The sequence below is a fragment of the Ambystoma mexicanum genome, chromosome 3q, assembly GCF_040938575.1.
Source record: "Ambystoma mexicanum isolate Mex_15411 chromosome 3q, UKY_AmexF1_1, whole genome shotgun sequence".
Lineage (NCBI taxonomy): Eukaryota > Metazoa > Chordata > Amphibia > Caudata > Ambystomatidae > Ambystoma > Ambystoma mexicanum.
In genome coordinates, this window is record NC_090926.1 from 1,087,712,240 (window position 1) to 1,087,736,205 (window position 23,966).

The 23,966-nt window shown below is 44.9% G+C and overlaps 1 protein-coding gene across 1 annotated transcript in view; it reads right to left on the reverse strand.

Moving 5' to 3' along the window:
* The window catches only part of LOC138447628 (uncharacterized), a 1,020,308-nt gene that overhangs the window by 72,671 nt on the left and 923,671 nt on the right, over positions 1–23,966 (reverse strand). Inside the window, exon 16 of the mRNA XM_069603826.1 lies at positions 12,376–12,550. Within this exon, the coding sequence (XP_069459927.1) occupies positions 12,376–12,550 (175 nt within the window). The remainder of the gene's footprint in view (positions 1–12,375; positions 12,551–23,966) is intronic.

Sequence of the window (23,966 nt, forward strand, 5' to 3'; positions counted from 1 at the left end):
CGTTTTCCGATTTCTGCTTCTGTCGGAGAGGAAGGCCTATTCAGAGAGCCAAATCTTGGTCAATGTAGTTACCCACAGCTCCACAATCAATATATGCCTCCAAGGCATGTATTTTTGATGGTTGCTTGTGATTCACCAAAAGCACTGGAAGGATTAGATGTGAGGTCTGTACGGATTCCTTTTTCATGCTCGACAGCAGACCCCTACACTTGCCGGGCATTGGCGTTTCCCGAGTTCTATTCTTCTTCTTCATCAGTTTTGTCTGTTGCCCCAACCGTTTTCTTGGGTGGTTTTGCCGGGCAGTCACGGAGGAAGTGACCTACTTGTGCACAATATAAGCAAAGCTGTTGTTGTCTTCTTTTTTCCCTTTCTGCTTTGGTAAGGGGACTTCGTAATCCACCAATTTGCATTGGCTCAGACTGTTCATGTGGTTTAGTCTGATTCTCACAAGGTTGTACGTAAACTGACCGTCCCTCTGATCTAGCTCGACCCATTTTCCGATTCTGCAACCTATGATCGAGTTGCACTGTCAGGTCTATGTAGTCTGCACACCTCTCAGGGGGATTCACCACTTGCGCCAACACATCCTTAAGTTCTCCACGTAACCCTCGGTAAAAGAGTGCAGTCCTCTTCTCTTCTGGCCAGTTGGTCTGGGCTATGAGACGATTGAAGGTTGCAATATAGGTTAATAGATCTTGACTCCCTTGTCTGAGTGACAACAACTCGTTGTCCAGAGCTTGTCCTTGAGTATGACGGGCAAACAATTTCTCCATCTCATGTTGGAAATTCCCAAAGTTCCGGAGCAAAGGGTCATCTTGATTTACCAAAGGTATAGCCAGTCCACCGTACTACCTCCTAAATACGAGAGTACAAACGCCACTTTGGCTTGGTCATTAGGAAAGGCTGCTGGTCTGCACAAGAAATGAAGGCGACATTGGTTCATAAATACAGCGTACTTGTTTGGGTCGCTGATGAAGCGTTCGGGAGGGGCTATAGGCACTGCTCCTGGAAGAACCACCTGAACCGGTGTTGATTGTTGTGGTGTGGAAGAATGAGAAGAATGGGTCACTCCAGGCAGTGGAACCTGTCCTGCTTGTGCTTGTAGCATCTGTCTTGCCAATTCGTCAGTTCTTTCTTGAGTTATAATAAGATCCCTCCGTAATGCATTGGTTTTTTTGTCTTGAAGCATGTAATTCAGCCCGTAATTCGCCTACTAAGAGGGCTAACTGATCTGTTTCTGAAGTTTCCATAATGCCCAGGCAGAGAGTATTAGAGGCTTTGCGTTCTGTTATGCTCACCTGGTCTCTGCGGAGCTGTTGGGGCACGGTTGCAGCCCTCCCTGAACTTGAATCACCCCCTTCAGGCCTCTCCCTCAGTAGAAAAGCTGTGAGCGGTGTTACGTGGTGATACTGCTCCTGTGAATTATGGAAGATAAGCTCTCCTTCCTGCTACTTCTGGCAGGGGCGTGTCGAATGGGATCTAGTTCCTTCACTGATCCCTAATAAGGATTAGTCCGGTCCAGCTGCGACTATACTTCTCCTTATGATTGATTAGTCTTTCTTGAGATCTTGTGATGCTGTTCGTTCTGTTTAATGTCTTTATATGTTACTCCTATTTATGCCCACAATAATGTCTCTCTTCTGTTTTCTTCCCTTAGATGGAAATGCGGCCTCAATGCAGCTGTGAGACGCGAGACGCGGCCGGATGGAAGATGGATGCTACCGCAATGTTCAACAGCAGGTAAGTGATGGTTTAAGGAAAAGTGCGAAGTATGGTGAAGCGCAACCTTAAACTGACTGTTTTTTCGATGTCTTCTGTTTTGCCTTGCAGTCGCTGCTGTCGACGATGGAGCGTGTCGTGCTGCGGTGCCAAGATGAAGATTTGGATGAATACTTGGTTCACCGAAGAGATGTACAGGTAAGAATAGCTTCCGCCAGTTGGTAAGTATGCTGGCAGGAAGCAGAATGTCCAGGAAGTATGATCTTCAAAGGTAAGTCTGACCTCAGGCGACGGTGAGCGTTATGCTGCTTGCAAGTGCAGAATAACGCGAAGCGTCTGTCTTGCGGATCGGGGCATCTTATATAGCTGAGATCGTGGCCACGCCCATTAGGGCCGGTTTACCAGCCACACCCTGCCACTCCTAAAGAGTGAGCACGTGCGAAGGCAATCCATTAGCAGCCACACCCAAGAATACACTTGCGGCTGCTTAATGGATGGAATGTTCAAGGTTAATGCATCCAAAGTGCTATGCCCATAATAAAAGCTTTTTGGTGTTAAATGGATGTTCTTGTTTACTTTTGTTCGTGAGCCTGGCGCCAAAGGCGCCCGGACAGTGTCCACCCAGGTCTCCTGTGCATGCGACCCCTGCATGCCTGTGCCCCTGACTTCATGACCATGACAGTGACCCATTAACATTGGCCCAGGCCTATTGATTTGAATCCTCATTGTAGAAAGCCTTTTTTCTAGATTGCCCTGCCTACCTACTCATTGGTGCTGCTTAATTTTGTATGACCCTGTCTTTCCCTCCCTTTTTAAATTGCTGGAGTGCCATTTTGCTCACACTTCATTTTGAGCTTAACTTGTCCAGAATTGATTGGGTGTTGTGTAGTATATTGAGAGTGTGATTTTTCTGCTGCTTTACTTAGTGAACTGTTTTACAACTGATGTGTAAATAAATGTATATTCATTTACTCAGAAACCTTGAGTCAGTGTTTGTTTGAATCATAGTTATTGCTGTCCTTTGTGTAACTATTGATACTGCTCAGTAACTCTTGAGATAAGTCTGGCTGCTCAAAGGTGAATTTGTACTTACACTTGTAGTCTTAATTGTGTGTGGTGTTCCCAAAGGGTACTGCATATGATTCTGCCTAACCCGAGGTCACAGGGGAGATATGAGGAGGGACAAAGCCAGTACAGCCATTACACACCTATGGCCAAGCAAGACCTATGGGCATCAACTCCCATCCCCTCCCAAACTAATCCCCCCCAGGGGTTTCTTCTGCTTTACCTTCTTCATGTCTAACGTCGGTAAAATGTGGCTTTACACAGATTTAGCACATGTGAAAAACGCTTTTAAAGAGAGATTTTTGGTTGAAAACGATGTTACAGTGTTTTATTTCATAACAAAGAGGTTCAAGTGTTTAATTAAAATTGTTCTATCTTGACAAGCTTGGGAAAAAAAGCTTTAGACCTAAACACGATTCCATCAAAAGTCGTGTTATTGTTGTTAAACATAATACATTTGCTTTCTTTAACATAGCCGCGACATTTGTGTTTTATTATCCGTCTGCTATTCCGTGGAGCTGAAAGTCAGAGTCCGTGCCAGCCCACCACACGGAAAGGAGGCACAGACAGCACCGTGAAAGTGGTGTACATGTTAATATTGACAGTAAGGTAGATAGACAGCATTGCTCGAGGCTGTTGCTTCGTCCTCTACCTATCCATTCTGAGTGGAGAAGTGTTTCTGCCGGCGACTTGCCGACTTGCTGCACCGCGTGTCCACTTGAGGCTGCATTAGCCGAGTGAGCCACCCACCCAGGATTTCAAGATGTCCCCCGCTCAAATTCTCCTCATGGGACATTCCTCAGCAGCCTCTCCTAGCATCCTGGCATCCTGCGTTTCTGATCAAAACATATCATGTGGTTTGCAGACTCTGGAATGTGTCCATGTTACTGCTTATCTTGAAATACCCCCCTGTGGTCTTCCACTACAACGCATGTACACATTCTCACATAGGTTCATACGCACTCAAACAAACAAGACACTCTTTTTTCTTTTCTCTCTCATTCCCGCTCTTCTTTTCTTACTTTCTCTTCCTTTCTCCTCCAGTCCTTCATTCTCTTCCTTTGCTTTTTTCTCTTCCTTTCCTTCCCTTTCTTCCTTTCCTTCTCTATTCCGTTCCTTCTATTTCTTTGGTTCTCTCTCTGGCTTTCTTTCTCTCTTGCTCCTTCTCTCTCTCTCTCTCTCTCTCTCTCTCTCTCTCTTTCTTTCTTTCTTTCTTTCTTTCTTTCTTTCTTTCTTTCTTAATGGACAGAAGGGAGGGGATGTTGTCATTCTTTCTTTCTTTCTTAGTTTGTTTGTTTGTTTGTTTCTTTTTCCCTCTTCATCTCTTCTATTGCGTTCCTTCTCTTTCTTTCCCACTCGCTCTACCTTTCTTTCTTTCTCTTTTTCCTGCTTTCATTCTCTCTCTCATATTTCATACTATCTCTCCTTCATTTACGCTTTTTTTTTACTGTACTCTTTTTCCATCTCTCTCATTCTCTCACTTTCCCTCTCACAGAACTGGAAGCTAATTATTCTGTCTAGCAGCATTTAAAGTGTGGGACCTTATCTCTCTCTAATTCTCTTGGGCAACCAATAGCAGCACAGCGATCAGTATGGATAAGGGTTTGCAGTGTATGATGACTGCCTGCTTTCTGACCACTGGGCTAAATGTAGTGGTGAAAGATCTGGTATTTGAAAGCTTGCGCTCTGGGGCCCCTACCAATTGCGGGGCCTATGTGGAAAAGAAGTGCATCTACCCCCTACAATTTTCACATGTAGGGACATCACAGAGGGGGATTGCACATACAGTTGCATCAATTTACACTCAAGGTCATCATGGGAAGTTGCCAGGAATAAGCCAACATGCCTTTGTGATGTGCAATATATGAATAGTTGCTGCAGCTGTTATTATTATGTATAGAGCCACCCTACTGTTTTCCACCAGTGTAAACTATGAAAATGGTTAACGTTTAGGGCCTCCTTATTTGGGCAGATAAGGCAATAGCATGAGTTGTCCAGGATCACACACTTTAGTTAATTAGCAGAGCCAGGATTTTACCTTGTTTGCCATTTTGGCACAAGAAAACATATCTCCTCAGCTCTGGTTGATAGACATATGCAATAATGTTTCTTTCAAGTACTTACAATGTGGCTTTCTAGACGAGAATGGAAAAGTACACAAATCACTTACTAAACCAAACTGACAAATATACAAATGCTTGTATTTTTCCTGGCAAGGTGGAGAAAGTAATATGAACCTTAAAATTCTCTTGGTTAAACCTGGTTCTAAGAATAAGTCACCCCTAACAAAAAAACTGTGTGATAGGATTAAATGCATGTAGTCACTGTTTGGCACAGTCATGCAAATTGTTAGGCAAATTTGAAGTAAAACAGTTTGTGTGCGTGCCAACAAGCATACACCGCTGACATAAACTATGTCCCGCAGCGACTTGATTAAGCGCATCACGTATAATCGGCAACTTCCATTGCACGCAGAAGCGCGGGACTCTTCAGTAGTATCTCTGCCCAACACGGAAATCCCTCACTCGAGCATGTTAACAGGGAAATCTATCCGGTTCGGGATGGGCATGAATGATGATGCTAGCAGTGAAATGGAGGAGGCTAGTAGTATTATACCACTGCACTCTGTAAGTGTGAACTGCTATCCTCGGGCTTGTACTTCATTGAAAACAGTGCTGCTGAACACTCGTTCTTTAGCAGGGCATTCCACTGAGATAGCTGACAACATTGTATCAGAGGAGGTGGATATAATGCTCCTCACTGAGACGTGGCTATGTGATACCAACCAATATTCTCTTCAACTTGCCACTCCAGTGCGGTACAGAGCCTTACACACAGATCGTAATGGACAGAAGGGAGGGGATGTTGTCATTATTTGTAAAGATTCCCTGAATTTCTTTACTTCAAGTATACCAATATTAAATGCGTGCGAGGGTCTGTTAGATAAGCCCCATTTTAATCCTACTACTACCCTCAGCCTATTAATTCTTTATCGGCCCCCAACTGCCCTGACAGATTTTCGTGAGCAACTTTTGGTGTTTTGGGGTCCCCTTATCAAACCCCTAACTCCGTTTATAGTGGCAGGAGACTTTGACCTATGGACCAATAATGCCACTGATCTGGAGGCATGCTCCATGTTGAATCTCATGGAGAATCTGGGCTTTAAGCAATGTGTCAGCACTGCCACCCAATATTGTACAGAAACCAGTTGATTTCACCCATAGAGGTCGAAACCTGCTGCTGGTCGGATCACCATCTTATCTCTTTTTCACTTGTTATACCAGATTTGATGGTGAAGAAAGCTTGCGTACGCACTAAATCTACCATGCGTAGATGTACCAGCAAGGTCTCTCGTGAGGCATTTACTTGCATATGTTTGCCTTTAGTCTCAGCAATTGATGATTCCTGCTTGTTCGACTCCTATACATCTCATTTGCGTAGTATTTTTACCAGGCCGATGATAAGTTAGCACCTCTTAAACTTAGTTACGGAAAAGGAAAGATATGCACCCAAGTGCAAGCCACTGGTTTTCCTCAGATGTCTTAGCAGCTCGACACACTAAACGAGCTGCCAAAGAAGTTGGTGGAAATTTCCCGATAAAAATACTCTGGCCCTCTAGAAAGAGACAAACATTACAAGAATGTTATCTTGGTAGCCAAAATAGAAACCTTGGAGGAGCGTATATTGGGAGCTAGATCCAGCACCAGAGAGCTGTTTAATATCTTAGGTGAGGATAAAGGGAAAGTTCAGGAACTTCCTCTACAGGTGAACGGCGCATGGTGTCAGAAAATTCATGACTGCTTTACACTTAAGGTCAGACAACACCAAAAGACCATAGCATCTAATCCTATTGATCGCCAGGTGATTGGTATTTCCCCTGCTGTACAGAACCAGATTGCCAGTGTTGATGATATTAATAAGGACAAGGATTTTCCGTCAGGCAGGTTACAGTTGAGGATGTACTGTCAACTGTGGAAAAATTAAAACCTACCACCTGTAAGGGAGATATATTCCCTGCAACTATGTTCAAGACATTTTTTCCGAGCATAGCAACTCCTATTACTTCTATTGTAAACTGCTCCAATTTGGAAGGGGTTGTGCCAGAAAGGTATCAAGGAGGTCTGGATCACCCCCCTCCTGAAAAAAGAGGGGTTGGATCCCCACGACCCCTGAAATTACCGACCGATAGCCCACATGCCTTTTCTTTTGAAGATTATGGACAAAATTGCCTGCTCACAATACAATACTTTTGTTGAGGAGCAAGGTATTCTGTTTAATAGACAATCTGGTTTCTGGAAAAACCATGGCACGGAGACTATGCTCATAGACATCAAATCTATGCTTTCTGGCATAGTAGACCAAGGCATGGTGACCATGCTGCTGTTGCTGGACCTGTCTGAAACCTTCCATCTTGTTGATCATGGGAGGTTGGTCGGACAGGCTCACACAAGTGAGCAGATGCACCAAACTTTTTGTTGATTGGTTTAGTTCCTTTTTGGGACCCAGGAGGTCTCAAGGAGACTGTAAGTCAGAGGAGGCCATCCTCGACTGTGGAGGGCCTCAGGGCTCTAGTGTGTCCCCACTACTTTACAATATTTACTCCAAGCTATTCTTCGATCTATTGGACAGAATGGGAGTCAGTTATGCACATTTTGCTGATGACACACAGATAGTCCTGGAACTTACAAGTTCCTATGAAGAAGATGCAGAGTTGGTCTCTAAAGTCTTTCATGCCTTCAAGAGCTGGATGACTGATAATTTCCTAGCCCTTAACGACAAAAATAAATACATTTTGATTGTGGGTAGTGTGGCCAAGCTTAAGTCTCTTGACTCTCGGTACAGTGCCTTTCAAGTTGGAGGGGCCGCTGTCGAGGTTTCTAGTCAAGTTAAGACCTTGGGAGTAATCGTCTATTGCAACCTTAATTTCAACAAACGGTGTCCAGTCAAAGGGTCGACAACAAAAGGATCGAATGCAATAGGGTTGACACAATAGGGCCGAAAACAAAAGGATTGATTTTTTTTTTAATTATATATATTTTTTTCGGTTTTCGTATAGGTAAAAAAAGTGTTTTTTACCACAAAAACAGGGGTTGGAGGGGGGACCCTCCCCAAAAAAATAAAAAAATGTTAAAAAAAAGAATAAAAATTTCCCATCCTTTTGTTTTCGGTCCTTTTGAATCGATCCTTTGACCATTCGATCCTTTTGAATCGATCCTTTGACCTATAACCTCAACAAACATGTTGCGTACATAAGTTCTGGCTGCACTTATACAATCCATCTGCTATGTCAGATTAGACCCTATCTCTCAGAAAAAAACCGAGCCTTAATAGCCACCGCAACTATCAACTCGAGGTTGGACTACTGCAATGGACTACTGACAGGTACCACCTCCACCAACATGAAGAAACTGCAAACTTTACAAAACAGGGCAGTCAGGGCTGTTTGCGGGATAGGGCGCAGAGACAATGTAACTAATTCACGGAGGAAGCTGCATTGGCTCCCCATGGCTCAAAGGATCTGTTTTAAGGCCTACGGCCTAGTATATAAGTGCTTTAGTTGTACCTCTCCCCGGTACTAACAAGATCGTATTAAGAAATTGCCCTTTAGACATACTCTTCGGTCTAATGACAAAGATTTGTTGCAACAACCACACTTCAGATTAAAATTGCACGAGGACCTTAGCTTTAATGCATGGGGGCCAAAGGCTTGGAATGACCTATCAACTGCTTTTAGGCAACTAACGTCATATGCTTAATTTAGAAAGGCCATTAAAACCATTATGTTCGACGACGAAGGTGTTTAGATTTAACCCTCATTGACCGTCTCAATGGAACCATGGTTTCATTGGCATCTGGACCCATCTTAATACACTGTGATTATCCTGGTCTGTTCTATGTTGTCAGTCAGCGCTCTGAGGCCTGTGGGTGTGCCAGCGCTTTACAAAAGTCAAATAGAAAATAATAGAATAGAAAGCAAGTAGGAGGTTTAAAAAGTGGTGCATACTTTGTGAAGACTCAGTCTTGAGAAATGGCAAACATTTGGGTAGTTAAATTGAGCTCTGTGGGGCTCTCCAATGTAAATTGTACCATTACTGATCTTAGCACACTTAACTTGTGGAACACTTTAACTCCCCAGGGATGCTTTTTGAATGTCATCTTTCTTTGTTATTAGAAGGGCTTTTACATATACTCGAAGAGCCTCACAGTTTGCTGATGTTGGTCAGCTGGGCCTCACAGGTGGAATTTTTATTTAAATAAATACAAAATAAATAAATAGTGCAAGGAAGAAAGTCATCCCTCAGCATTCCGCTCTTGAGGCCATTAAAAGTAGTTATGTAGGGACAGCTCCTGCCTTCAGGTCCCCCAACTTTGCATGGCACTGGTTGACACACAGCGTGCCCATTACCAGGACCGGGCATGCGAGAGAAAAAGGATTGATAGCTCCTAAAGACTGGCAAAAATCTCACCAGGTGGGCCCAACCACACTTCTATTATTTACAATGTATATCGATCCACTACATATGAGTTTGTATTAATAGTTTCCAACTCCAGGTGGTTACTGGTTATTGCAGATAGAGATTAAAGTTGAACACGGATGGACTGTAAAGATAGCTACATTTGAGGATAAAAAGGGGGGATCTATGGATGAGGACTTGAGTTGCCCAGAAAGAGAGGTATATGGTTGCAGCAAATGGAAGCTAAATATAGTTCTAGGTAGAGATTAAATAAAAGGTTAATATAGCAGTTTATGGGGGCAAAACGTGCCAGTTGGGGATAACATCATTCACAGATGTAGAGTTAAGTTAGTTGGTATTGGAAATTGAAGATAGCAATAGTATAGGGTAATGTTTGACATAGTTGGAAGGCAAGGATGACTGAAGTTTAGTTTAGATATAGCAATAAAGGTAAGGATAAGGTGAAAAGAGGAAAACATGTGTAGTGTAAATAGAATTACAGTTGTATATCAAATATGGCTCAGTTGGGTGATGACAGCAAGTGGAGGTTAAATGCGGCCAGTGATGGAAATTGCAGTAAGATATAGTTGAAGGGTAAAGATAGCCACACTTGTAGGCGAAAGGTGATCATGGCTGAAGATCAAATATGGCCATATTTGGAAGTGAGATGCGAGCTAAATTGAAAGTAGGGCCACATTTGGGAGTTAGAGGTGGCCAAATGTGTGGGTAATCATAACCACAGGGAGAGGTCAATGGAGATCAAGGTTGAAGGTCCAAGCAATCCACAGTGGCATCGCCCACTGCCTTTCACCAAGCCATTCTTCAAAGGCAGAAGAACCAATGGAAACACGGCAATATTGCCATGCAAATATTGTAAATTACTTCTGAGGTGACTTTATTGCAATGGGACATATTTCTCTGCACCTCAAAAATATGTTTTGCCTCCAACTTCCTCTGTACAGAATTGTTGTACACCTGCCATGTGGGTGAATTGCACTGGTTATCTATAGATGCCCTGGCACGTTATCTGCATTGCTTGCATTGGGTGGTCAACTTATGAAATGAAGTGGATTCTGATATAAAGTGGACCCAATTGGAAGGAAGGTGGGGGACCACATTGGTGCTGTTTTACAATGTAATATATGATAGCCAAAATCTATTGGCTTTACTAATGCTTGTTTTATGATATGTAACTTGCATTAACTAACACAGATTGGGACATAATGAATTATTCTCACATGTCATTGATAAACAAATGTGTCCAAATTGAGAATTTGTGTATGAAAAAGTTTCATTAATATAGATTGATCTTTTGGTATTTCACATATTTTAATTTCATTTTGATACTGTGATTTCTTTACCTTTATATAAGCCATTTCTTTTTTTATTTGAGATTAAAATAGTTGAAAATGTCTGTGATGCAAAACACATGTTGCCCATTAACATATTGTAAACAATTGACAAAAGCAGAAATATATATTACTGCAATAAATGTGGCATACTGTACCATACCTCTATGAGAAATGGGGAATCCTGCGCTGGAGATATAGGTGACTTCATAATGGGATTCCAGCCATATGAGCCACAAACCACCCACTTATACAGGGACATTTGTTCTACACATGACATACTCTCTGGCAAAATTAACATAGCTTAAAAGCGGATATATCTTAGTTATGAATTGAAAAATAAAAGGTGTACTCAAAATCTTCCTGAGAACGGTTCTATGTTCCTTTGTGGACAGTTGTTTTTTCGAAGAAATGACATCGAAAAAAAGGATATTTTTTATATTTGGGGGTTCCCCCCGCTCGCCCCCTTCCATATATTATTATCCCAACCCCCTCCCCACTCCTATATCCTCCTACCCCCAAACTCCTGTCAGCAAAACACTGCAATACCCCTAAGAACTTATACACAAATAACATAATAAAAATGAATGCTGTTGAAGATTGTGACCTGATAGTCTCTTGGATAAATGTTATAAGCTCCCTAGGTGAGTATCTATGCATGTTAGAATCTTACAAGAGAAAAACATATTTTTGAAGAAATTAAGCATTATAACCACAGATGACCAGTCACATAGTCTAAGTATAAACAAAGAATATACAAAGTTGTCGCCATGCAAGCCCCACCCGGCCCCAACCTAGTCACCAATACTAGCAGTCAGCACATCACTAGAATGTATGCCTGTCCAGATCAGGGCAGCAGAAATGCAAAAAAGTGTTTGCACTGAGAATTTATATAAAACAAAACTCGCTATGATAGGCACAGAGATTTGTCATTCATTGGTGGAAGGGTGACAAATAGGAAAGAGATGAATGGAAGTATGGAAGGCACAGATACCATCAGTGATGGAGGTCATACATTGTTTTAAATATCCTTTCCGTATTGAAAGAGATGTGCCCTATCCATGAGAAGAGATTTTGTTCCATAGCCGGAGTGGGAAAGTTTGTGTCAGGATATCTTGTACTTTTGAAATTAGTATCTGGCGCTCTTGTCCAAGGTCAGGAAGTACTGCTTTCAATGCGCAAAGATAAAAGAAAGTCAAGCCAGTGACTTTTCAGTTATCAGGATCATTTGTTATCAGTGAGGATTATGAAATTCTGCGCATTTAAGAGCCAGAGGTGGGCACATGGCCATTGAGACTAGTCAATGCTTGTGATGCCAGAAGGGTGAGCTAAGAGCAGTGAGAAGGATGCCTGGTTTCCTAAGATGTATTTCTAAAGTGGTGGATTTGCTTTATGTGCATACTCATTTAACAAAAATGTTGACAAACTCAGCCCCTCCCCCCATAGCACAAATTGTCCTTAGATCCGTCCTGGAAGTTAAAACGGGATACACCCTACAGGAATAATCTAGTTTCGGAGATGTGGTCAGTTATCATACTACCAACAGTAGATAAGATGTGTTCTCATAAAAGGCCTTTAGCCGGGCTGGTAACACTCAAACCATCCAATTGAATCCATGAGTTACTAAGGAGTATATGCCCACTCTATCAACACTGTACAAAAGGATGTTGATTTTGACAGCAAAAGAACAATCTTAAGAGTTTCCCTTTTACCTCCCTCAACTCAAATAGCACCAATGCTGGCAACCGCCTCTGCGTATCCTGAGTTGGCAACTACTGTTTCCTCACCATTGCACTCATAGCTGCGGTTGAAGCCTGTGGTGTTGATTGAGCTGCTGTTCTTTAGCGCTGTCCCATGGAACAGCGTCATCTCGTTCACTTCACTTCCCCCATTCTTTTGAAAGAACAATTGTTTCCTCAATTCATAGGCTTTACGCAGGTAGCTGTTCTGGATTCTTTCAATCTGGTTGATAAAAAAGAACCGAAACACAGGGATTCAATCAAAATGAGTGAGTGATAACATTTATACTGTGCCAACAAAAAATGAATTGTCTCTCAAGGTGCTTCCATTAAGGAAAAGCACTACTCTAATTGACTTGAATTTAGAGGTGGAGAAAAGATTCCTACTTTTAAAAAGTAGGTTATTCCAGGTTTTGGCATACCGGACCAACAATCTGCGGTTGCCTCTTTCGGCAAATTTAAAGGCCAGGTCTATAAACCAAACATTTTATTAAGGAATCTTGGGCAACATTAGTCAGACACTTATGTCTTGGAAAAATGTATAGTAGGCTTGCAATCCCCACCGTTCCTTGGGAAATCAGTTTTCATCTTGCTGTGGTCTGGTGGGAGTGAAACTGACCTCATTTACAGTAAGATACCTTTCCAAGAATTGCAGTCATATTTGATTGCATGCTCAAATGTACCTGTATTATACCTAATTCCTTACACCTCCTCCATCATTTTAAAGAACGTACTTTAAATCCAAACGTACATCACAATACAAAATACATTTTCCAACTATTTAAAACAGTGATACAAAACAGTTCTGGTGAAATTCTTCCATCTGAAATCCACATGACACTCACTTAACGATAGTCTTCTAAGTCAGGTTAGAAATTACACATTCACTATAAGGTGATCAAGACCACAGAAGAATACATTACTGAACATTGGTAAAGTTTTGTCTGTTTATTCCTCCCTCAGATTCCTCATATTTGGAATCATCCACAGACACAGTCTGGAACAGAACATTTTTGGAACAATTAGAAGGTAGCATTGTGCAGCTCAGAGATTGGCTATATCAAGGTCCCTTGGCATAAGTTTTCACAAGAGGGATGTTATCTGTATAAGTAACTACACTACAGCTGCTACCACCATCCTCCTCAGTTCCACCTTTTTTCCATAGGCGTCTGCAAGAAATGACAGAACTGCCACAAAAAAGAGGACAGGACAACAATTAAAATAGAACATTAGACCACTAAATTTAGCGGGCTAGGTGGGGGCAATCGAAATCTATGGGAGCAATCAATGTATCTATCAGAAAGAAAGCCTAACTCTTAAGGTAACCCTCTCTGTAGAGAACGGTAGAGCTGCTGGGCAAGCCACCATGGTTTGTAGATCAGGAACTCTTCAGGTCAAGGTTAAGTTCACAAGATAGGCAACCTTGAGAAAGCAGTCTAAATGTGCAAGGCTTGAAAGGAGCAACTGGCAGATAGGTAAGAAGTAGGCATAAATCCCAAGGAGGGATGGAATTTGGAGGTTATGAGTTACCCAAACCTCTAAGAAGCTGCAGGTCCATAGAGACTCTGAAATATGAACTTTGCTCTGCTGTCCTCTTCCAAATAGAGAGGGTCAACAAATATTGTTTAACGGTACCAAAGTTCAGTCCTAATTGGGCTAAGTAAAATAGGAATTCAAGAACTGCGCTCAAGGTACAAAGCAACAAGTGAATACCCATAGCATGGCACCAACATGTGAACTTGAGCCATAATAATAATAATTTGGCATTTATATAGCACTACGAACCCTCAGGTATCTGAGCACTGCTTATTATTACCCACGGTGTGTGGTGCTCATTTATCGAAGTTGGAAGGATGAAAGGCTGAGTTTGGCCCTGCCGGGATTCGACCCTGCGTTAGCAGGCTCTGGCACGGATGTCAAAGCGAGCGCTCTACTCGCTGTGCCACTTGACCGGCTAAATAAACCATCTTGACCATTGATAAAGACAGATACACTTTTAGATGGGTGCCTTGCAGAGTGAATTACACCATGATTGTCCTCACAGAAATTCCAGTTCTGGTACCACCACCCTCTTTCAATAGCCGGAGATGTAAGGATCAGAATCCTGACAGTGAGCTGAAGCACTCTGCTGAACATCTGTAAAGTAGATTCTCCCTACAAGTGATCCTCCAGGGAAAACAAAGCAGCATGTTTTGCATGACTAGATGCCCGCTCCTCCCTGCATGGTCTGGAGCGATCAAGATCATTGTGTTCAGCTCTGCTTCTACTTTGTCAACACCAAAGGAATCAGCAGAAACAGAGGGAACCCGGACACCAGGTCAAACTCCCAGGGCATAACTAGGGAATCCCCATGGGCATCCTCTGCTGGTCACTCCTTGGGGCACAGGATCTCACTATTCGTGTTGGACCTGAAGGCAAACCAGTTGATCTGGGGAAACCCCCGAAATAGAGAAGATCTGCTTTACAATATTCATGCTCAACTCACGCTCGTAAGGGACTCCAAAAAGCTGACTCAGCATATTTGGCTGCTGGCAGGCGAGGATCACAACTATCTCTGTCACCTGGGTGTCGATTGCCCAAAGCCATATGAGCATGGCCTCTCTGCACAACTTGAGCAACATCACACCATACATCTTGTGGATGTAGTGCATGGCAGTGGTTTAGCCCATGAGGACCTGGGCAGGCAATCCTTTGACTGATGGCAGAAATAACTGCAATGCTAGATAAACTTCTATGAGTTCCAAAAGGTTGATGTGGAAGGACCTCTGCTGGCCTACCCAGAGAACACTCATTGTAAGATTCTGCAGATGAGCTCTCTATGCCATGAAGGATGCGTCATTTACCAGTGTAGGTAGTAGGTGGCCAAGGCTGTCGGAATGTGGCCCCTAACAGAGGTTGGTTGTGGATACCCAGCAAAACAGGTCCTTGCAGAAATGTGGAATTGCTAAGAGAATTTCCCTCATGTCCCTGTTGAACTGTGACTACTGGCTCCCCAGGGATGACTGAATCAGATGAATGTGCAGTGTTGTATCTAGGACTACGAGGATGCAGGATGCCAAGAGTCCTAGAATACTCAAGAACACCTAGGCCCTGGTGTCCACATTTGGTTGGAAGAGCGCTGTCAATGTCTGGATGCTTGTCACTGGGGGAGGGAAACCCATGCCTTCCTCCAAATACAGGACTGCCCCTATAACTTGAAGTCATTTGGAGGCAATTAAAGTGCTTCTTTAGGTTAATTAAAAAACATAATGTATTAAGTAGATTGCAAGTCGCTCTGAGGTCTTCGAGTGCTGACTCTTCTTATTTGGCATAAAGAAGCCAGTATTTGAGGTAGGGTAAGAGGTGCACACTCCTCCTATGCTTATGGGCACCACCAATACCATGACCTTCATGAACACTCTTGGGGCCGCAGAGCGGTCGACTGTGAATTGGTATTAAGTACTTCCCACTATAAAATATAGGTATTTCCGATGTTTGAGGTGGGTACGGTCATACAAGTATGTATCTTGCAAATCTAAAGACATGAGCCAACCACACAGCTCCAAAGCCTGGAGAATCTGTGAAAGGGTCACCATTTTTAACCTGTTCTTTCGGAGGAGCTTGTTGAGGACTCTCAAATCTAGGATGGGTCTGAGACCACTGTCTTTTTCTGATACTAGGAAGTTACAGGAATTTCATCCCTTGTCAAATTCTGCTGATGGGTCAGAATCCACAACTCCTTTCAGCATTGGCTGAGAGATCTCTTGAAGTCAGCGCTGAGGCAGAGTCAGGGCCTATGAAGGGTGGTTTTACCAGAAAAGACCGGCAGTAATCCTGAACCACAATTTGGAGTACCCAGAGTTCTGATGTGATCTCACACTGTTTATTTGAGTAGTGTCATATCCTGCTCCCCACAGGAGACTTGTAAAATTGTAGCAACGATTAAAGCCGTTTTGCAGCTGGAATGCGTGTGGGCACAGATGTTAGGAAAGATTTCGTAATTGTAGGTAATTTTCCTTCCATGTGGCAACCCCTAAACATTTTGCTGTTGTTTTTCACCTTGTTCTCGACTTTGCCAGAGAAGTGCAGCCTTCTGCCGCACTCTTCTGGGCTTTCGCTCCTTCTTACGGGGAAACTGACATGCCCTTAAGACAGTCAGTACCGGGGAACGCTGTTTCCCGTAGTTTCTTTTATCATGTTGCGGCTTTCGTGCAACATGACACAAGAGGGCACTGTAAGCTAAGTTACAGCTCTCTTGGGTCTCTAGCCTTCTACAGGCCCTAGTTACTCGTTTAGGATTGTATCTGATCGGTGCAAGTGATTCAGGGACGGGAATGGTGGCAGCGATCGTTTCTTGTGTTTTGAGCTCCTTTTGGCGTTCTAAGCGCGTTTCTCGCGCTTAACCCAAAATGGTGGCCTGGCTCCCAAAATGGCCAGACCACGAGGCTCCTTTGTCCTGTCCGCTGACCGTCTTGCTCCCTTCAACTCCCCCAGGTCGAGCCGACCCGGGGCCTTCCTTATTTGGGCATGTACTTTCCCGCGAAACACAGATGCTTTCGCGGGCTTCTACATGTCTTGTGTGTGCCTCCAGGATGTGGGCTGGGATGTCTGGTCCCAATACACATCCCGGGTGCCAGAGAGTCTAGGGTGGTGTGAATGCCTGGGACCACAGTGGTCCGTGATTGGTCCACGAATGGTGTGAGTGTTGATGAGCGGATCTCCCATTGGGTCCCTTCCGTTTTGGCGCGAAGGGAACCATGGATAAGAGGGGGCTGGAAACGCCACTACCATGTCGATCTCCTGAGTTCTCATGAACGAAGGAATACAGGAGCCAAGTATCCTGCAACCAAGAGGCTGGACCGAGGAATCGCTGGTGACCCGCTGAAGGACTTCTCCTCTGCACTGCTGTCGGCTTGTGAAACCCTTTTCACCTATGATCGAACCAGAAGGCCTGTACTGGTACTTCCACCCTTGGAATAGCGGGGACAGCTATTCTCGGCATCTTCACCATCTCCTGCCAGTAAGCCTTCGGAAGCGTCTCTGGGCCATCCAGCTGACTGACCAGTTTACACGGGAGTCTTGCTCTGTAACCGCCGCCAGGTTGTGTAGTATTTCGAGTCCTTGTCACTCTCACACGCTTCGTACACTTGGCGTTCCCAGGTCTGAAGTGAGTAGTGTACATTTGGCTCAGATACACACGGCCGCTCTGTTGCCCTGCTGTGGTAACAAACTGTGCGGGTTTCTTCGATTGGGACGTCTTTTTACTCAACACGACGACGAGGCGTTCCCTGCTCTTCTGAACCTGCCAGCGACTGAAACGGACGCGGAGAAACCTGGGTCTGCTTGCATCGGGGACCGGTGAGTAGCATAGCTAGGATCTGGTCGCCCTCCTGCAGGAGCCCATTGTTTTTCCCCGCTGTGTCAAAACAGCGTCCTTTTTCGTACTCGCGCTCTGCTTCTGCCCACTGTGGAGGCTGCGCTTGAGTCGCGGAACTTGTTCTTCTTCTTTTGTGCACTAAACTGAATTGTCTGATTTCCTTCGAAGAGCTTCTCCTTTTGCCCGTTGGCAGCAGCGCGTGCAGGTACTTTTGAGCAGGGCTGGACTGGGAACCAAAAGTGGCCCTGGATATTTTTTTTTAAAAGTGGCCCCATATTTCACTGAAGGAGCGAGCACAGTGTGTAGTGTTGTTGAATAAATATTCTTTTAAATGTACAATGTGCATCACATTTTATCAAAAACCTCCCCTTGGGTACTACTCAAACAGTCTGTCACAAAAGCGATGAATTACCAATTGCAACAGTGGGCCACTTTTTCATTGGTGCCCAAGAATTTGATGCCCCAGGCCGACAATGGCTGAGTGCATGAGCGCCAGTGTACAATCACCACCAGAACATCAGCCTACACCCAGAACCTCCAAGTGAGTCTGCTAAGTTTAGCGGAGGAGCCTAGATGGGATAGCTCATTGACCTCTCTCTGGCCCAGTGGGGTGAGGGTTGGGAACTTTGTTCTCACCGCCCCCAAAACCATGTATTTATTACAGTTTAGGAGACTGACGTAAATGCCATGAAGCGGCAAAGAGACATCTACGGAAGGCAGTGCAGCCAGGGATTGAGGAACGTGGGGCTATGTTCTGCGTGCTCTAACTTGAGGTCCAAGTCTTGTATACACCCAAAAAAGTTCTAAGAAGAATTGGTGCATGCTGGAACTTGATGTTCAAGTGGCGAGAGTTAGTGAGCAATTGAGTGTAAATCGGAATTGATGCCTGCTAGAATTTGAGTTCCAACTTTTTCAGAGTCACTGATAAATTAACTGCAACAAGAAGTGGTCCACGTCCTAAAGCCAATGAGAGCAGAGTGTAGCATGCAGAGAAAGCTTGCACCTTGGAACATAAAATCCAAAGTCACTGGTGAACATACAGAGAGACTTGCATGCTGGAACTTGAAGTCTAAAGTCCCAAGAGAAAGTGCTGAACAAAATATGCCGAGCAACCCTACAGATTGGGACTTGAAGTCCCAGGTTCCCAGAATCCATGAGAAACAGACTGCAATGAGTCTCAAGACCCGTAGACCTTAAGAAACTGGAGTCCAAGAGTCCCAGGGCCAGCTATATGAAGACGCTCTGTGACAATCCAGAGGCAAGGACTAGTGTTTACAACCACCTGACAACCTCTTCAGCCGCTTGATGAATAAAATATATCAACACTATGACACTATGTTGAGTGATTCCCACAACGAGGGGACATGAAGGCATTGGGGAATGCAGCCTGTGCGGTCCACCCGTGAAGCAGGGTGCACCAAGCAGGGGTGCTCCGTGTGAACCACCACAAAGCACAACCACATGGAACAGAAGCGTGGCCTGACTAGTTCTACAGGCAGAGCGCCTTCCACTGCACCCACACGGGGGGGTGATAGCCATGTAGGAGTGTGTTCCTGGGAAGCCACACCTGCCTGTCACTGGTGCAGACACAGCAACACAAATCCTCAGTTCCCCAGCCCACTCAGCTTGCCCAAGCACCCCTGACCCCCTGCATGCAGCGCTCCGGGCAGTAACCACCAGCAGGACCTTGTGTACACTGCCAGCATACCCACCCATTGCTGGTAACTCAGTGGGGTGTCACTATTTGTGCAGCCACAGAGGAAGCAAGTGAATGTCATGGTGACACGTGCTGCCTGCATTGACACGTGGCCATCAGTCGGTGCAAGCCGAATGCTGCCGCAGTGCTGTTGCTGTGAGGGGTGTGGTGCGTGGGACACACGCTCTTCCACCACCCTCCCCTTGTCTATGTGACAGGTTGGGCATTGGTTAATATGGTAGATGGGGTAACTGCCCCCCCAGCTAGAAGATATTATGAGAATGGCCTCATTGCACCGCTGTCTACAGAATTGAAAAGGGAGTGAAACATGATGAGGGATCAGTTAAGGGCTTCATTGTAGGCACAAGCGGAGGTCCAGACTGGAATGGAATGAACGTGCAAAATGTTGGGTCACATGGTGCAATATGTGAACTTAAGTTGCTGGCAGACTTGTGTGAAGTCTTCAGATGGCAGACATGGAATGAGTTCCGTTTCACCTGTTCGTAGTCTACACATTTGCATTTTTCATATGAAGGGTGCACAAAAATGGTAGCTTGGAGACGGTTTCCAGCGCCATTCCCTCTTCTGCCATGAATGGAGGAAAGGGCGATGTCTCTCCTTATGAGTGAGGGTGATAGTAATGCTAGTAGCACCTGGTTATGGCTAAAAACGCCACCTGCATTCACAAGCGGTAAATCGCCCAGAGAAAGCACTGGTAAAGTTTCTCGCAGAATTACTACATCCAGTAAATGCTCCAATACCCAATGGAGTCCAGTGGGTCCCAATAATGGTGAACAGCCTATGGCTGCCATCAGAGGTGTTGCTGGGGGGCTATACCCCCGGGCAGGGGTGTTGCTAGGCCTGGAAAAGATCCGGGGCTAGGCTAATGTCGGGACTGGCGGGACTCGGGGCTAGCTAGCCTTTTGGTTGTAGCTCCTGAGCATCTATCTAGGGCTACAACTAAAAGAACTGGGGCTATAGCCCCCTCAGCCCCCACTAGCAACGCCTCTGGCCCCGGGCCTTGTAGACCCAGATAGAAGCTCAGGGTTTTCAACCAAAAGGCTAGCGAGCCCCGAGTCCTGACAAACCCCGACATTAACAAGCCCCAATTTGTTTCCAGACCTAGCAACACCCCTGGCTGCAATCTTGAAAAAATACTGCAATTGCATCCATTGGTAAAAGTAATCATTTCTGGTGGTACCAGTACTGCTAATACAGCTAAATTCATAACAAACGCCACTGCGCCAGAGTATATACTGCACACGATGGGGACGCATGGAAAATGGATAAAGCCACCAATGAACTCAATGACGATAATAACGAGAAAACAGCAGAATAAAAAAATGGTCCACTTTGAAGAGGATGGGCGGTAAAGCTACACAGCAGACCAGTTAGACGGGCTAGCTTTTCAGCTTCCTACTTGCTTAACGTCTGTGAATGTGCCGTCGATAACCTGAGGCTGATGCTATGCTTTCTAAATTAACCCACTCCCGTCAGCTCTCTGTGCGTAGTGCTCGGAACGTCTTGCGGCTCACTGGTAGCATCTTAGTACATGTTTTGAATGCAATCGGGAACTATCTTGTTGCATTACACCACATGCACCTATGCACTGACAGCTCGTGTTGGGAAGTACCTTGATGGGTAACTTAACACTTAGCTCCCATATACTAGTTATGCATGCTCTGATGTCCATCTATTTGCAGACGGGAACTTGCTTGATTTGTCCCCACTTCTTACACCATTAGAGAAGTTATATACATATTTACATGCGCGAGCAAACACACACAGAGAAACACGTTCCACACACTCTCCCGCTATTTGCATACAAACAGAACCCCCAAGTCTCAGGCACACACTTTTGTGTAGGTTGCGGGTGTCCGGCAGACAAGTGGTTGGCCGCTCTGCAAATAAAAGTTCAGTCTCTGCTGCTTCCCTGGCTTTGGAATGCATAAAGTATGGTCCTCAATTCGTTGGATTGTTAAATCTACTGGTTTTCTACCAGCAGAAAGAACCCTCTTTTCAGTGAGCACTCAGGAAGAGCCGCAACGCGCCATACCATCAAACATTTCATATCAGTAAAAATGAAGGCTGTTGCCAAAAGGTGTCATCTGCATGTAGGCTGGCGTTTTTTTATTTGGGGAATAAAGGCGTTTGCTTACCTTCGAGTCCACATCCAGCTGAAGGCCTCACGCCCGCACTTAGCTGCCAGGCCTGGATGCTGCAGCCTGTCCTGTGCAATGTGTGTGCAGGGCACTGTGCGGTTCGGTGGCCAGGCAGGCCCGCGTGCGCAGGTGCGACCCATTAAAAAATAAATGCGCAGTGCCTGCCTCGGTTGGTAGTGGCAGCCGGCAGGCAAGCAGCCAATTCAAAGCAAACCACCCAGGTGGAATGAATCATGCAACGTGTATCCTTCCACGCCAAAGAGGCCCTATGCGGCCAGAGGCCTACCGGGGGATGTCCCGGTGTCCCGGTGCGGCAGTCCAGCCCTGCTTTTGAGCACAAGGCTCCACTCTTCGCAGGGCTCGGACCTCCATCTAGTTAGGTGCCTCTGAAGGCGAACTGGGTCTAAGCATTATTACGCACTGCCTGTCTTCCTTCCCTTTTAGGTGGACTACCCATTTTGTGCAGATAACGCTTGAGACTGTCGTATTTGTACATATATTGTGTTGATATGGTATGTGTTGGTTTACTATTGTTATATTGTGATTTTCTCGCTACGGTCATTGTTTTAAAGGCCTTGGAATAAATGTGTATATATTTTTAATATAACAACTGTTTGGAGTAGTTTGTAAGTGTCCTTGCTTTGTGTGCTCATTGCGGGCTTTCAGTCACCCTCACCCCTCTTGAGACCTAGTCTTGACCGCCGCGATCGCTACCTTGATTGGTCTGGCTCGTCCAGAGGTTACCCTGTTCCAAGTAATTAGGTTGGCCTTCTGAACTTCTGCGCCACCAGGACAGAGTTCAGAAATCCGTCTTAACAAATTGGTGTACAGCGGTGGGATACGACTGAAGGTATCCAGTGTTGCGCACGAACTAAGGCATTTCAGGTTATTCCAACCAGGACACGTAGTGAATTGTTGTAGTATAACTTTAAAAAGGCCATAGTCCTATCTAACAGTATGGAAACAAATACCTTGTTAACTTTAAATGCTTCCAAATCAGAAACATTGAAAAAGATGTGTGTGGAGAGAGGTGTTTCCTCTCAAGGCACGAAATTGGAAATGATCCAAAGAATCGTGGCGTGGCAAGAAGCGCAGCTTGACGCTATAACTTCTGAGGACAGTGCGGAAGGTGGGGCTGCTCTCACTGGTAGAACCGACGGTTCTGCCGCTGCACTGATCCATCGCGACCACGAGGACAGGGAGGACGAGATGTCTAATGTTTCCTCTGCCAGTGCTGATGGGGAGGCTATGCTTGAATTCAAGAAGCAAGAGCTGCGGTTTAGGCAGCAGGAGCTTGAATTCAGCATAGCCAAACTAAAAATAGAACAGGCAGAAAAACAAAAAGACAGGGATCACCAGTTGGAACTGGCCAAGCTTCAGGTTGCAAATGGGTCCAAGGGTCCTGGACATGGGTCTTGGGCCTCCTCTCATCCACGGTTTCCGAAAGATCTGCTCAGTGTGTATGAAGAATGGAATGACATTATGGACTGGCTGAATGCGTTTGAGTATGCATGCGAAGTTCAACAAGTTGACAATGCTGATAAGATTGCATGGTTACTTAGCAGACTGCCCCATTCTGGCTGTAGTGCCATTATGGAAATGTCGAAGGCTGAGCGAGCTGATTTCGCGATGTTAAAGCAAACTCTCATTTTAAAGTTTGGGAAGACTCCGGCCCAATATTTGAAACGTTTCAGAGAGTATAAGAAAAAAGAATGTGGTACTTGGGTATCTTATGTCACTGAATCCTTGAAAAACCTAACTGGCTGGGTCGAAGGTTATAAGGTTTCTACGTTCGAAGGCATGATAAATCTTGTCATGCTGGAACACATTTTTGCATCTTCTTCCCCGGAGCTTAAGCAGCATTTGGCCGATTCGAAGGAGATAGATCCTAAGAAGCTGGCCATTGCAGCAGACTTATGGGTGTCACATCGAGTGTCCCATAAGGACAAAACTCATCCTGGTAAGCAGGCGGAAGGGAAAAAGTCCAAAGATATGGAGGGTGGAGGATCTGATAAATCTTCTTCTCATAAGGGCCACAAAAAGAAAAATAAGGGTAAGACACAAGAGAACTCACAGGGTAGTGGAGGTCAGCCTCCGAAACAGAACTCTGGTTACAATAAGCCTCCCTATGTAAACAGACCCAATGGATCTTGTTTTGCTTGTGGAGCAACTGACCACGTGAAGGGGGATCCCCGGTGCAAGGTTAGACCTTTGGGGGTCCACTCCGCTAATCTGGCCTTCTCCTCCTACGAGGAAGAAGAGATTACAGGAGCATCCTTCTCCTCAGACTCATTTCCCAGCGGGATAGAGGCTGAGGTAGTTTGAGTTTCCCTGGGTTCCTGGGAGCCTAAAGTCGCAGAGGCTTATGCTAGGATTCCGGATAATACCAAGCACTACTTTAAAGACAGTGTGCTGATCAATGGAG